The sequence below is a fragment of the Charadrius vociferus genome, unplaced genomic scaffold (genome assembly GCF_000708025.1).
Source record: "Charadrius vociferus isolate BGI_N301 unplaced genomic scaffold, ASM70802v2 scaffold230, whole genome shotgun sequence".
Taxonomy (NCBI): domain Eukaryota; kingdom Metazoa; phylum Chordata; class Aves; order Charadriiformes; family Charadriidae; genus Charadrius; species Charadrius vociferus.
Genome location: NW_009646500.1, coordinates 2,760,313 through 2,775,442, shown reverse-complemented (window position 1 = coordinate 2,775,442; position 15,130 = coordinate 2,760,313). Strand labels below are relative to the sequence as shown.

At 39.7% G+C, this 15,130-nt stretch overlaps 1 protein-coding gene across 1 annotated transcript in view; it reads right to left on the bottom strand.

The window, feature by feature from the left end:
* Positions 1-15,130, bottom strand: part of CEP85L (centrosomal protein 85kDa-like) — a 107,175-nt gene that overhangs the window by 58,683 nt on the left and 33,362 nt on the right. The window contains exon 3 of the mRNA XM_009883289.1: positions 10,951-11,717. Within this exon, the coding sequence (XP_009881591.1) occupies positions 10,951-11,717 (767 nt within the window). The remainder of the gene's footprint in view (positions 1-10,950; positions 11,718-15,130) is intronic.

Here is a 15,130-nt window from a genome sequence, read left to right as displayed (position 1 = left end):
TTGGTTAGCTACTGTATGAAGATCAGGGCAAGCACTGATGATACTGGCAACACACCCCCCCCGCTTGCAAGTTAGTATATGAATACTACAGATTCAAACTGTCAATGCAAATCTCATTTCCATTTCATGCATTCTGACTACTATCACAAATGCATTAGATTTTAGTGTGCGTACTTTCCTTATTAATCCTTCTTCTTAAGAAAAGCCACAAACGGTGCACTTCGGAGGGGTGGGGAAGAAAGGGAGGGACAGAGGGCTGGAGATAAAAAAAAGAAATCTAAATTTACTTTCTTCTCTTTTTAAATCTGTATTTTTGTGATGGATAGGGTTTCCAGTTTTAGTTTGCTTTGGAGGTGTTTCAAGAGACTTCAACTGGAAATAGACAACAGTTTTACAGTACTGAAAAGTTCCTGAAGAAAAAAGGTGCTAAGAGTAAAATATCAGCACAAACATTCTGAGGACACATTGGGACTATAGGTTTCACAAGCCTGTGATATGTTGAAGTGAAAGAAAAGTATTTCTAAAAAAATAACACACACACCCCCATATAAACAAACCCACCACTTCCCTCTTATGTACCTGAAGAGCCATTTTGTATTTAAAAACAATGAATAAACAAGAACAAAACCAAAGTATAAGTAAACTGGAAGCCCTACTGTTTTTTTACAGCAATGCAGATAAATTGCATGTACTGTATGGGTCTTTTGTGTCTTAGGGTTCTGCTGATTTGAAAAAACTGCTATCACCTTCTATATCACTAAATGTCAACCGAACCCAGAGATTAAAAAAAACATGACCTTTTGTATATAGTACAACCTTCTTTGTATACTTACATGGGCTTTAATACTAACAACTACTGTATTTTTATTTATTAAAATGCTTGAAAATATATAATGCATAAAATAAGATACTTAAATACAATTCTGTTTAGAAAGAAGCATCCATTCTATCATCTACTTATTAAAGTTATGTGAAAAAGAGCTAGTCATCACACAGATTTCTAATTCTTTATACCTCTGTTTATTTATTCTGGTTTGGTTTTCAACAGTAACCTTGCCTATTTTGTCCAGATCACCTACACATACTTAATTTACACTCACCACCTACTGCACATAAGCAATCTTAATGAATTTTATGAAAGTGTAATCAAAGAGTTCACTACTTTTATAAGCCATAATAAAAATTCCAAACACAGCATGTAGCTTGGATTAAGTTTTGATTTCTCTGTTCCACTCCACCCAAGGCTATGTCTTTTTGCTAAGTTCATCTTACACACACTGATAGTGAGTAAAGAAAGCAAGACAGGCAACAATCTGGTATTGCTCTTTCTCCAGAAAAACAAATGACGAGCTTCCATGGCAATTTTACACTGGGAAAGAGCTGAATCAGGAACAAGAATATGTCTGTTTTAAAGATGTACCTCCTCAGCCAGCTCTTCAGCAAAAACTGATACATCTACCCATTTTTCTCCTGGTGAAGACATAAGCCATTTCAGAGTTGAAATTTCATTCTGATTAAGACTAGTCAGTAAGGCATTTTAGAGGTCTGGAGGTGCTTGCATTTCTTTAATAACTTTTCTGCATGTATTTAGCAACAACTACCCTTCCTAGCAGAACTGAACCACTCAGCGGACAGACAAGTGTGAAATAGGCTTAAACAAAATTGTTCACAAAACATGCACAAAGTGTTTGTCCTCAGCATAAAGAACTTTTATGTAAGTTCTGCTACAATTACACACAGAACAATAATTGTGTCAGACATACACATTTATGGCTAAGAGGTACTTTACCTATATTCTCTCTGCCAAAACCAGAACACAGTCATGAACACATTCATTTAGAGAATACTCTAGTTCATATCTGGAAGCATACTAACATACTATAGATTACAGACCAGATACCTGTATTTGTATGGCTATTAATAAATAGTGTCTGTCAGAATACAATTAGAAAACATTCGTGAATTCCTACAACATGCAGAGATATATTTTATTTAAACAACAAATGTAGTCCTTTTAGCTTTGACCTAGATGTTAAAAATGGAAAAAAACAAACCAACCAACCTCTTTTGGTTACGGGAGGAGACGAGTAAACACCTCTTGTTCATTGCAAGGACTAAGAACATATTTGTAAGGGTTCCTTCAAAAACTGATGCTCATCTCAGTAAGAACCCTCGTAATTTAAATTATTTAAAACAGGCCCTAGATTTATTGTAATATTTGACAGTTAGTTTAGGCAAGCTGATTGCTTTATAAGCCCATTATATTTTTTTTAAGATAAAAAAATGCCAAAAGTTCCATTTTTGTATGAAATACAAAACTGTAAAACACTGCCCTCTTGTGATCTTCCCTAAAAACTGAGCTGGTTATTAAAAGGAAGTTTTGGCAACATTTCACTGTTAGGACTGAGTGGTCCTATTTGTTTCTTTTAGATAGTTATATATATATTTCTATATATAAAACACAATTGCTAAGTTATTAATACTATCTTAAAATAAGCTATTGCGTATGTGCTATTAAAAGCACTAAGGATGCATCCTCTGCCAGCCCAGTCTAGATTCTTAATAAGGCATTTGCAAAGCTGACATGAATCCTACACAGCACACCACTGGCAAAACGCTACCTCTGCACTGCATGATGCCAAACCCTAGAAGGGTAGGAAACGCTCCTGTTAACAGAGGTACATTTTGCCCAGATGAGAAAGCTTTCTCTTTTTTTGCACCTGCAGCAATCTTCTTTTAAAAGTAAATTTTCAATAATCTATTGCTGAAACAGAGCAAGTCTTGAGAACAGCCATTCTTTTGCAAATCAACTGGACCTGGAGTACCGACACACATTAAAAAAAGTAAATAAAGAGCCAAACTGTGTAAAATTCAAGTCCTTTCTCCATCAATCAGTTCTTCACAAGTTCTTCAGTGGTATAATGAAAGCTATCATTAACTTTGTTTTTCTTAATTTATTTTTAAGGTATTTGGGGGAAAAAGGGCTTGTAGGAGCATCCAGATTCCTTTTTTTGGAAAATAAAAAAATGTAAACAAACATTTTTTTCTTAAGTGGCAGAAACTAAAACCAGTTAAACAGCTAAGGACACAATGAAACTCACGTGAATCTATATTGCTTACTATTGAAGGAGCAACCCAAAGCTACAATCAAGAGCCTGCTGCAAGCACAAGAGACGGATGCCCATTATGGATCTTGCTAACAACAGAGGTCTCAACCTGCTACTCAATTTTCTGCTTATTGTCTTGGTTCTGGTGCTCGCATTTATCCTTGTGAAGCTGATGTGAGCCTCCATGAGGCTCCGTTTCCTTCTCAGATCTTGTTTTGAGGGTTTTGCAATGATAACATAGACACTTAAAACTATCTGAACAAAAATACACAAAGACTGCGTACCGAAACATCTGATAGTTAGAAAAGGGTTCGCATACCTATTTTACCGAAAAGTGGTCCTAAAAGCTGCACACAATTATCTACCCGCCACTGAGTAATAAAAGCATCTAGAGCCTTGCTGAGTACAAGAGAAAATCCAAGTATGCATCAGCAGTTACTGTAGTTTGCTCACTGCTACAGATCTGCAGCCTTCAAGGAACACCGTTTCTGCAAAGGGGACAGCAGAAATCAAATTTTAAAAGTGGGATTTCTGTAGAACATTTACTTCATGGGAAATGACACAGCTACAGCAGGAAGACAGAACAAAACGCCTACATTGGGTTGACAGCACGCACCAAATTACCTGTGGAGAGCAAAAGCACAGATGCTGTAAATGCAAACAATGATATCCATGACAAGCAGCTTGCAGCAGCTGAGACTGAGATAAGTTAAGTTTAAATATGAAAGCATAATTATTAGTTACACCTTTTTTGACATCTGCAGTTCACAGCAACACCTTAAAAGCCAGAAGCCATTAGTGTTATCCAGCAATATCAGAAGACGCAGCTGTCAAAACAACTGAAAGACAACCAACCATTAACAAGGGTTATCATAACTGTGCCTACAAAGCCCTTAACACTGCCACGTACATAAGCAGTAGGTGCATTTGCACAAATGCAAGAAGTGTGCTACAGCCTTAACAAGCCAGATTTACCACTTATGCACAGGTCAAGTGTGCAGCATGGGAGCCCTCAAGCCATATTTGACATACCACTTGTTACTTGCCAGTGCAATCACCCAGTCCATAGCTTGTCCTCATATTAAACATGCAACCGACACTTCTTACAGGACCTTCTTCTATGGCTCTTTACAGGATGATGTACATTCCCCATGGGTCCCTGGCAAAGACAGTGACCAAGAATAGCTTGCTTCTGCTGGAGTTAGATACCCAGAAGGTAGCTCTACACACCTGAGATGCTGGGAAAGATGGTGGCCAGACTGGGGCCAAACAGCTTACTCTTAGCATCTCTTTCTCCAGTACAACTTGGTAACAAAGTGCACCAACACATATGCATTGGACAGTAAACTTAATGCCATACGTAAACACACTAACAGTCTTCTGCACTCAAGCAAAAAAGGCAGATGTTGCTCCCACGGTGGGGGAAGCCACAGCTTCCAGCTCCCTATTGCCAACAGCACATCCCTGATTCAGCACGTATACTGGTGGTCCAGCACTTGTGAGCAAGTGCCGAATATGTTACAGAGCTGATCTACTCATGTTCACACTCAGGACTTCTAGACGACTACTGTTGTTGTGGGGTGGTTCAGTTATCTGGAACAGATGCATCTAAATTGGATCTACAAAAAGACTTTTCACAGGACAAAGCCAGTACATCTAGAGAAACAAAGTTTATGCGAGTTCTACCATGAACAGGCATCTGTGTTCCACTCCATGCTACCTGCTTCAAAGCTTAGGCAACACTAGCTGGGACAGCACAGATAGTCAAAACAAAAGGTTTTCTCTCTTATCTGCTATGAAATACGTGCAGTAAGCATTCAAAATATCTTCTGCAACAGTACATCTATAGCTTTTTGATGTTGCTATAAGTAATATCAATTCCTGTCTGTTTGCATTTAAAGCAGAAAACTTTGCACAGCTACATCACCGTAAGCACTTTATTGCTTATTCTAATAACCTTAAAATACTCTGCTTAAAAAAAAAAAGTCTGTAGATTTATATACAAGGGATATATGTTGTAACATGGTTATGTATTACTTGGCAGGATTTCTGCTAGTGCTTGACATAGATGGCACAAAACATACCACAATGACAAAAACTGATAAGAAGCCCACTCTAGTCTAAAGAAGAATAAAAATTATTTTCCCAGCAAAACGGCAGTTCACTGATACATTGCTCATGCTTGTACAAAGCTTATTGTCAGTATGCCCTTCTGTATACTCAAAAGTTTTCCTATCCTCAGGAAACCACTGTGACATTTTAATAGGTGAAATGAGACAAATTGAGTTAGCTAGCCCTGACAAAAAAAAAAAAAAAAACACACCAACACAAAAACACAAAAAACACCCCAAAATCACATATTTGTAATAAAAGAAAAATACGAATCTACTGCCACCAACAATCATGTACTTCCAGATCCAAAAATACATACAAAGGAATTCTACAAGAAACTCTGCCATTAGCAGAAACCACCCCAAGAAACAACTCCAGCAGCCTCCTCTCAGCCGGTAATGAAAATTACAGATTCTTCAACAAAAGTTGAAATACACTGCTGAAACTGAAACATGCATTCTCCTAAGACGACATATACAATTGGCAAGTTATCAGTTAACCCATGCCAAAGCTCTTTTTGCAATCGAGCACGGTCCAAGTTTGGTTTCCCCTCATCTGCTAGCACTTACTCCAGACTGAGCCCCCCGATGCACTGTAACGAATGCAATCCCAGTTGTTGGACTACGAACTTCACAGCAAAAGGAACAGAACATAAAAGCTTAATCGTGGCTCACAGTGAAGGAGTTCAATCTAACTAAAGGCAATGATTCTTCGTGTTAAAAAGTTTTATCTTGCTGAAAAGTATGGTTTCATCAAAATATGACACAGGAAAAAATGTTGCAGTTAATCGGTTTTAGCTTTCTGATCTGCCAGGATGATAAGAAAAACTAGTTTTGAGTTGACATTTAAGAATAAAGTTTTCTGTGGCAACATTATTAGAAGAATGCTATAACTTTTTCTTTCAATTAAAGTTTTACAACTTTTGTTTAACGATGTTTAGGTATGCATGCAGTTTACTTTCTTCCTTCTCTCTTGAAATTAAGACTTGAAATTAAGATTGTTGTAGTATCTCTAAATTTCTCAATGCATTAAAATTTAATTTTGAGTAACTTTTATATACATGGCATGAAAAAGGCAGTATTTTCCTCATTAAAGAAAAAACAGTAAACCAGATACATTAAAGGAAAAAGATTCACTTAAGCAATTTCCATCTATTATTTCTGCTATATTCTGACACGCGTTGGCATGCCATGAAGAAATCGCACAGATACCCCATACACTGGAAAAAACAGATACATCATGTGACACCTACAACATTGTACAGAGCTAATAAGGAGATACAATAAGAAGGAAGGTTTCAGAAGGTCGTGTATTACTTCTCACAATTTTAAAGGCACGCTTTCATTTTAAACCTCATTTCTGGACTAGCATACAGTATGTAGCTAGGTACATTCAGACAGTAGGACAGATAATAGGATAAGGCTTTAAGAAATGCCCTTACATGAAAACATACTTCCTTTTTATCCAGATTTGTATGGCCTCCCAGTTCAGTAAATGGGAACTGCTGTCGTGTATTATAAGCATTTCTTCCCTTAACACAGGCCGAATCACACACTTCCTTACTTTAGAGTTTAAAAAAAAAAAAGAAAAAACATATTACAATGTTCATATCTGCTGAAAGATCAGTTGTACACTGAAAATAATTAAACGTATGGTGAAATATAAATTCTGCATGGAAATTATTTTCATTGAAGTACTGTTAAATCTGTTCCTTGCATAGGAGAATGTTTATCTTCAAAAAGTATATATCAAATAGTATACATTAGCTAGAGAAAAGAATTTTCATATACAACTATGATGTTATACAATAACCAAAGACCAGATCCTCCTTGAAGATTTATTTCCAACATGTACAAACATCATACCCACAGCTAAACAATGAACCTTCTCTAAAGAGGCATTCTTTTGCTCCACCACCTCTTTTCTGTGGTTGCAAACCTGAAAATCTCAACGTAGGTGTAGGTCTAATACCCAACACTCTGAGCTTCCCTTACAATGCACAGCGAATATTTTACTTTGAAAATTATAGTTTACAATTGGAATGAACAAGCCACATTATAGGCTTTTTAAATTGGTGAGCAAAGTGTAACAAAAAAATAACAGGTACCTGCTGAGTTCAGTTAAATTTTGAGATTAATTAACCTTGGAACAGCTTTTAAGGACTGTAATACATTACCCTTTACAGCAAACAAATTCAAAGCTTATCTGATTTGATAAAAATAAACCCTAGAGTTTTGTGGGGTAAACTGTCTATACTAGCCTGTAAAGGCATAAAGATTTGTAGACTGTATTACTGTCTACTAAGTCCAATAGCTGTTGCTGAATCACCAATCCTCAAGACCAACCCAGAAATTGTTGCAATCTATTCTTATTTCATTAGCGATAGCCGCCCTCTATAGTCTCTCCCTCTGCCAGCCTACTGTAAGGATACACAGGTAAAAGTAAACTTCATTTTGTTTTCTGTTCATGGCAATGGTGGTTTTAAAGCAAAAGGATGATGAACTAATTTTCTCATAAAAAAAAAAAAATCATAGCACAATTACAGAATCATAGAATATCTCAAGTTGGAAAGGACCCATAAGGATCATCAAGTCCAACTCCCTGCTCCTTACAGGACTACCTAAAACTAAACCATAAGACCAATCCAGATGCTCCTTGATGTCCAACAGGCTTGGTGCCATGACCACTTCCCTGGGGACCCTGCTCCAGTAAGCAACCACCCTCTCAGTGAAGAACCTTTTCCTAATGTCCAGTCTGAACTTAGCCTGATGAAGATTCATTCCATTTCCTCGCTGGTCACTAGAGAGGAGATCAGCACCTCCCCCTCACCACCCCCCTTGAGGAAGTTTTAGACTGTGATAAGGTCACCCCCCAGCCTTCTCTTCTCCAAGCTGAATAAACCAAATAACTTCAGCTGCTCCTCATAAGTCTCGCCCTCAAGATCTCTCACCATCTTGGTCTCCCTCATCTGGACACACTCAATTAGTCTGATGTACATCTTACACTGAGGTGCCCAAAACTGAAGTGTAGATTGGGACAATCAAACAGCCAGCTATGCTGCGCTTGATGTGCCCCAGGACATGGTTGGCCCTTTTGGCTGACAGGGCAGCCATCAATCCGAACCTCCAAATCTCTTTCCGTGGCGCTGCTCTCCAGCTTCTCATCCCCCAATTTGTACGTATAACCAGGGTTACCCTGTCCTTATGCCGAGGTCTGTTTAAAGAAAAACAGGTGTTGACAGGAAGAACCATTCTCCTTTCTTAATGTCTTCTGGAATCCTTCCTCCTTACAGCTGTAACCTCTGGGCAGAAAGACAGGGCAGGCATGGAGGGCCAGTAGAGGATGCCCAAAGGCTCATTGCTCTTGCACACACTTTAACTTTCTGTTTCTCTGGGTCCTATTTCACAACCACATCTTCTCACTTGAGGGAGCGTAACAGGTAGCATTTCAAGGCCCATCTACGCAACTCCAAATCATACCAATGGAAGTGCTTGCTAAGGCCACAAGGAACTGAAAGTGCTTGCTAAGGCCACAAGGAACCTCCTCTGCACCCCTTGTGCCCTTAGTTACTGTCAGACTCCCTGTGACCCCTCCTTGCAATCAAGCAGGAAGTCGGATAAAGCAGAGCAAAGGCCGAAGCTTCAAGGACTTCCCCTATTTTCCAGGACTGACCAGACAGCTGATAGGATCACTGCTTCCCAAGGCAGGGGCTAGCTGGGTCCTGTAACATATATATCAGTTATTGATACAGATATAAAAATAACAGGAGCAAGAAAAAGAAAAAATAAAAAAACCAAACAGTTTTAGACAAAGCTTCATCCTATAATCTTACAATCTCAAAAAACTGAAAAGGTGCAGCACCGCTTTATTAATTCAGCCAAAAAGATAAGTAATGCTTGTGCTCCCCCTGTTGGCTCTGTCCTCAAAACACTGCTCAGCATCAATGCCTGCATGAATAAAGTTTTTGTTTAAAAACACTGCTCAGCATCAATGCCTGCATATCCGTAATAGTACCTATAGGGCTTCATCTGTTTCAAACATGAAACTTTGCCTTCATACCAGAAGGAGACACAGCTGGGAGCTGTTTTGACCTAAACACCCATTCTAAACGTACTGTTGTGAAAGGTACATAAAAGAAGATGAAGAGACATATACCTACATGAAGGGAAGAAGTAGATAAAGCTTACCATGGATATATATTTAAATTCAAAAGGAGAACCACCAGGCATGGCAATCTGTGTGCAAACCTCACAGACAGCACTGCTGACAGCTGCAGCCAGCTACATATCCTACAGGTGTCAGGAAGACTTAAATGAATGGACGGACTGAGGTCCTCCACGGTACCCTGCTGTCACTCCCCAAACCCCTCGTGTGCTCCCCAGTGCCACTGGTAGCTCCCAGCCACCAAGAGCTCAGCTGGCAGTGCCCCCGACCCAGCCTCAGTAGCGAGCCACGGTTTCTGTCGCTTTGGCTCTGAGAGGACCCCTCAACATCCACTCTCTGCCTGGGCAATTTCTCACTATGGAAATCTTCAAAAAGCACAGAGAAAGATGATGGTTTCTGTAGTAGCAAGGGTAATGTAAAAGGGTGGCTACCTGGAACAATGGTGGTTTTTTAGAGAGACCCTTAAGGATTAATGTTAGTTCAGCCATATTAATTGGATTCAAGTTTAAGGTTAAAAAAAAATAAATATTAAAAACCCAGATCACTATTAAGAGCAAAATTAGATGTTGACAACCTCTGAACTTGTCAGTCTTTCCTTCAACACACAGTGAAAGAAACAACAAAGTTTCAGCACAACTCTGTAAACTACTTAATATTTCAGGCTGGAGAAAACAGGTATTTGTACATACAGCTAGATTATCTCTGCTCTGATAATATCCTAGGCTAACCTTAAGCTAACTTTCAGGAAAATCTACATATTGTAATCCAGTTGGGATTTTTTTGGCAAGTCAAGTATTACCTACATAGGTAAACCTGAACATTTAGATTTTAAATACTGCCTTCCTTCACAAGCTATCTTTTACCATTAGGGTAAGAACTGGAAACAAACATTGTGAATTGTCATGTTAGAAAGGGTTATCTGTCTCTTAAAACCATGTTTGATGTTTTCTGTATGAATATACTTCAAGTATGACACATAAAAACAATACATAATTTTATTTAAATAAACCAGATTAGTTGCCTATTATTAATTAATTCTAGTTAGTTAAAAAATAAGCAGTAATATCAAACTGAATTCACTTTTTAAGTCCTAGGCATTGTAATACTGAATATTCATCCCCGCAGTATGCGGGAGTCACTGCTCTTTTAGTGAATGCATAAATGCAGCGTCTTTGCAAATCCATTCAGATCAAAATACATACACATTCTCCCACCACACTGTGACCAAAGAGTCTCTTAAGAGCTACTGCAAACGTTACCTGATTAACTTCTTACCGTGTCAAGCTTCAGAAAAATAGATGCTAGTCTCACATAGACAGGCACACTGAATCAGACTAAACTGTAAGCAGATGTCAGAAAAAAACAACACCAACAAAAAACCAACAACGTTGGCACTCAGGCAATATTGGGAAGCAAGCAGCAGCATCCCCAATCAAAGTTTAAAGACACCACCACCTGGTTAAGAGGACCTGTTCCCTTTCCTAGTTTACTGAAAATTGCTTGATGTCATTCCTCAGGTATAACACGATGCCACATGATGGCAGCAAACACCAAGCTTTAGCCTTACCTGCACAGGCTGTTCACCTTCCGTTCTAAAATCTTCAAGCTGCTGCACATGCCATGCAGCTACGCCGTAAGGTTCCTCAGCAGTCCTGCAGTCCAGGGGATTTGCACGTAACTGTTCTTTAAGCCACATTTGAGTCCTCACTGCTGGCTGTATGGGAGCTCCGCTCACAGCCTGCTGTCCCAGAGTTGCATATCTCTGTCCGAAAGCTTCACAACTGGCTGCCGTAGGTTTGCTTTCAGGTAAGGCACTGTAGGTCAAGTCTAAGGCATGTCTCCTACTTGAGGAATCTGAAACAAAATCATCTTTGCTGCACGTTTCAAATTTGTATTTGCAGTCCAGTAGAGAAGATCGTTTTTTCCCCATTTCTTTGTCCTCAATTTTTAGCAACTCCATGCTATCATGCAAACAACTTGGCCCATTTGTCCTTAATTGCAGTGATACAGCTTTGTCTGTACTAGCCCTGGAGTCCACTGAGTGACCACTACCATCTTGGCTGAAGGTATTTGGTGAGCTGAGTTTAGACAAGGAGGACCATTTTCTTACAGGTCTTACATCCTTCATGTCAAGAGAACTGTCCAGTGCACCCTGATTTCTGCCTCCTCCTGACCGTACAAAGCTTGTACTCCATTTTGAGCCATCAGACTTGAAAGCTTCCCTGTGTTTGGAAAGTGAAGAGCTGGCATTAGACGGCATCACATGGGCAGTGGGAATAGAAACCAGTGATCGGCTGGGCTTAAACGAGGATGTACCACTTGAAGTCGAATGATCTGGGAAGAGAGATTTATCATGTAAATAAGTACAATACAGAACTCATATTAACATTAGTGCCCAGAGAACAAAACATCAAATTCAAGGTGAAATGCAAAAATAGAAAGGAAACGGTTATCTTGATAAAATAGGGTCTTCTAAACCATTCAAAATTATGAGAATAGAAACCTATTAAAGTGGGAGATTTTCAAATGTATTTTGCTCAGGCACCGTTATTACAAAAAGAGAACTATACTAAGTGGTGGCAACAGCAGCACTGGATACAATCCTTGGGCCGCAAGCAGAAGGCAGCATTCGTTCCTTGGCCTTAAGGCAGCAGACTGGATTTCTCCCCCACCTCACATAATATTAAGAAGCTTCTGTACAGTAAAGGGTAGAGGTATCACAATTCAGGAGCCCCAGGACTGGTTCCTCTTCCAGCACCCCTCTTCTCATTTTTTAAAGACAAAACAATACACTAAATGCACTTTGTAAAGTGGCAGTGCTGGAGACAAGCCAGTTTAATGATGGCCTCTTAGACAGAACCATCATTTAATCTCACCCATTTCAAACTACGTTTGCTATGCTGGTTTTGGCTAGGATAGAGTAAATTTACTTCAGGGTAGCAAGTATCGGGCTGTGTTTTGGATTTGTGCTAGAGACAGTGTTGATAATATAGGGATGCTTTAGTTATTGCTGAGCAGTGCTTATACAGAGTCAAGGTCTTTTCTGCTTCCCACATGCCCCACCAGTGAGTAGCTTGGGGCTCCACAAAGCGTTGGTGGGAGACACAGCTGGGACAGCTGACCCCAACTGACCAAAGGGATATTCCATACCATATGATGTCATGCTTAGCAGTAAAACTAGGGGGGAGATTGGCAGAGGGCTGCTGCTCAGGACTGGCTGGGCATCAGCCGGTTGGTGGTGAGCAATTGTTTTCATTAGCACCACTCATCTTTCTTGGGTTTTATTTCTGTCTCTTTGTTATTTTCCTTTTCCTTACAATTTATTATTACTACTATTATTATTATTTTTTCAAATATTAAACTGTTTTTATCTCAATACACAAGTTTTCTCACTTTTACGATTCCAATTCTCTCCTGCATTGGGGGCGGGTGGGAGGAGGGAGTGAGTAGTCATGTGGTGCCTAGTTGCCAGCTGGGGTTAAACCACGACACTTCCCCACATGATTTGCTACCAAACAAGATTCTGAAAAATTTTATATTCCATTAGGTTTTGTGTTATTTACAGACTCAAATACAATAATGCACAGAAACCATGTGTAACATAATTTATGAAATCTATCCCAAGCTGAAATATCAAGAACAGAAAAATCAGTGAGGTGATATTCAGGAGGGGACAGAAGAGCAAAGATGAGAGAGGTAAAGGAAAGGTTACTGGGGACTGGCTGGGAGCTCTCGCACGCCCCATGACATGTGCTTAGCATCACAGTCTGTGGAAAACCACAAATAAACGCCTAATCCTCTCATTAGAGGATCATCTCCCATGGCTGCACCTTAGCAAGCTGATACTGCTTGTTAGGTTCAGACAGACAGAATGAAATTGCTCTAATTAGAAGATTCTTATGGGGTCCTTTTTGCCAAGAGCAAGACAGATATACTCTTCTTATTTCTCTCATCATAACCTAGAGAGAACTTTTTTCTTTGGTATTTGTCAGCTGGTACAAGAATTCATAATATGACAATTAAACAGAAAAAAAAATACTCTAGAAGTTCAGCTGGCACACCCAGTTTGAGGGCTACGTGAGGTTAATGTGATTTGGTGAAAGCCAGGACACATTAACTATGCACACTTTCAAAGGATATATTTGACTAAATATACCATGCTGCAGATAGGAAAGAGTTTCCAATGGTGCAACAACTTTTAAAAATGGCAGCGCTTATTTTTCTATGTATCTAAATAAAGATATCCTTACCCCCACCTTGAATACCCCTCCCTATTTGGGACCAAACTTCGTCATTCCTTGCACTTGTAGTGCAGCACAGCACAAAATAGTATAGCCACACTTCTCATGAGAAAAATGCATTATAGCCCACAAAATAATAAATGGTTCCTTAATTGATACCTGTTTATTATATACTTGACTTCCAGCTCCCAAATGAGCCACGGGTCTTAAGAAGGTGAAGATTCTCTTCTTCTTGCTGAAGCCTTCCTGCTTCCAAATGAGTCACTGCCTCACCACAGACCCTCCTCTTTCAACGCATAAGATCATAACACATTGTCTCTTGCCTCTACCTAGCTGCCTACTAGCACAGTAATTACAGAACATACCTATCTTTAAGACTTGACAAAACCGTCAGAGTTGGTTGAAATCGACCAACAGTTTAAGAGTTATTCCCAGGCTGCTGCTGATGGCCATAAAATACACATAGGATGCTCACATTAGAGAAAGTGAAATGGAGAGTAGAATACCACTAGCTTGTTACCTGATGGATCGTGTCGCTAATAGGCGTGAGGTACCAATTTGCACATGCAAGACAAAAGCCCTTCCCTCCTCCTGGCAATTACTCCTTAAAAATTCTATTCTGCAGAGAGAAACATTTCCCTTGGCTGTTTTCTGTCTTGATACTGCTCAAGAGGTAGGACATGCTAAAGAGGAAGACAGAAGGCCCCACAACCCATTTCAAGTGGAAGGAATCACAGTATTCTGACCAAAAACATTTGTGCCCGCAGCTATTGCGGCAGTGGAGACAGTGATACGCAATACTAGAAGTTCCCAAAACAGTGATATGCCCACCACATACAACCAATCTGCCTGTGCCAGGTGCAGGGCCAGCTTCTCTCAGCTCTGCCTTTCTGCCTTCTACTAGTAGCACAGCAGACACTTGCATAGATACCCACTATAAATCAGGTACATCTTGCTACTTTGTGTGGCAGGGGCTGCCAGCTTCCATCCCAGCTCTGCAATGGAAGTAAAGGTACTCGGCCATCTCTGGCTGAGGACATCAAAGCAGTTACAAGCAGGTGAAAGAGGTATATGACATGATGGGGCTGGAGTCTCAAACACAGACAGAAAGCACAGGGTTAGAGTCCTGCTTTCTGGGAGGATGCAGCAGCAGAACAGGGAGAGACTCCTGCTCTCCTTCTACTCTCCTAGAGAGAGTAGGGAGGAAAACATACAGCAAAAAGAAATGCACCTCTTCTTGTACAGGTACTCCTTAGCCAGAGGCTGCTGTGTTTGTAACATTCAAGCAACTTAACTTTTGTACTGTACCCAGAAGCTGAATCTGACACAGCATAAGGTGTGTCAGTCATAGAATCATGGAATCATAGAATCGCTAAGGTTGGAAGGGACCTTTAAGATCATCAAGTCCAACCATTAATCTACCCTGACAAAACCACCTCTAAACCATGTCCCTAAGTACCACATCTACCCTTTTTTTAAACACCTCCAGGGATGGAGAATCCACCA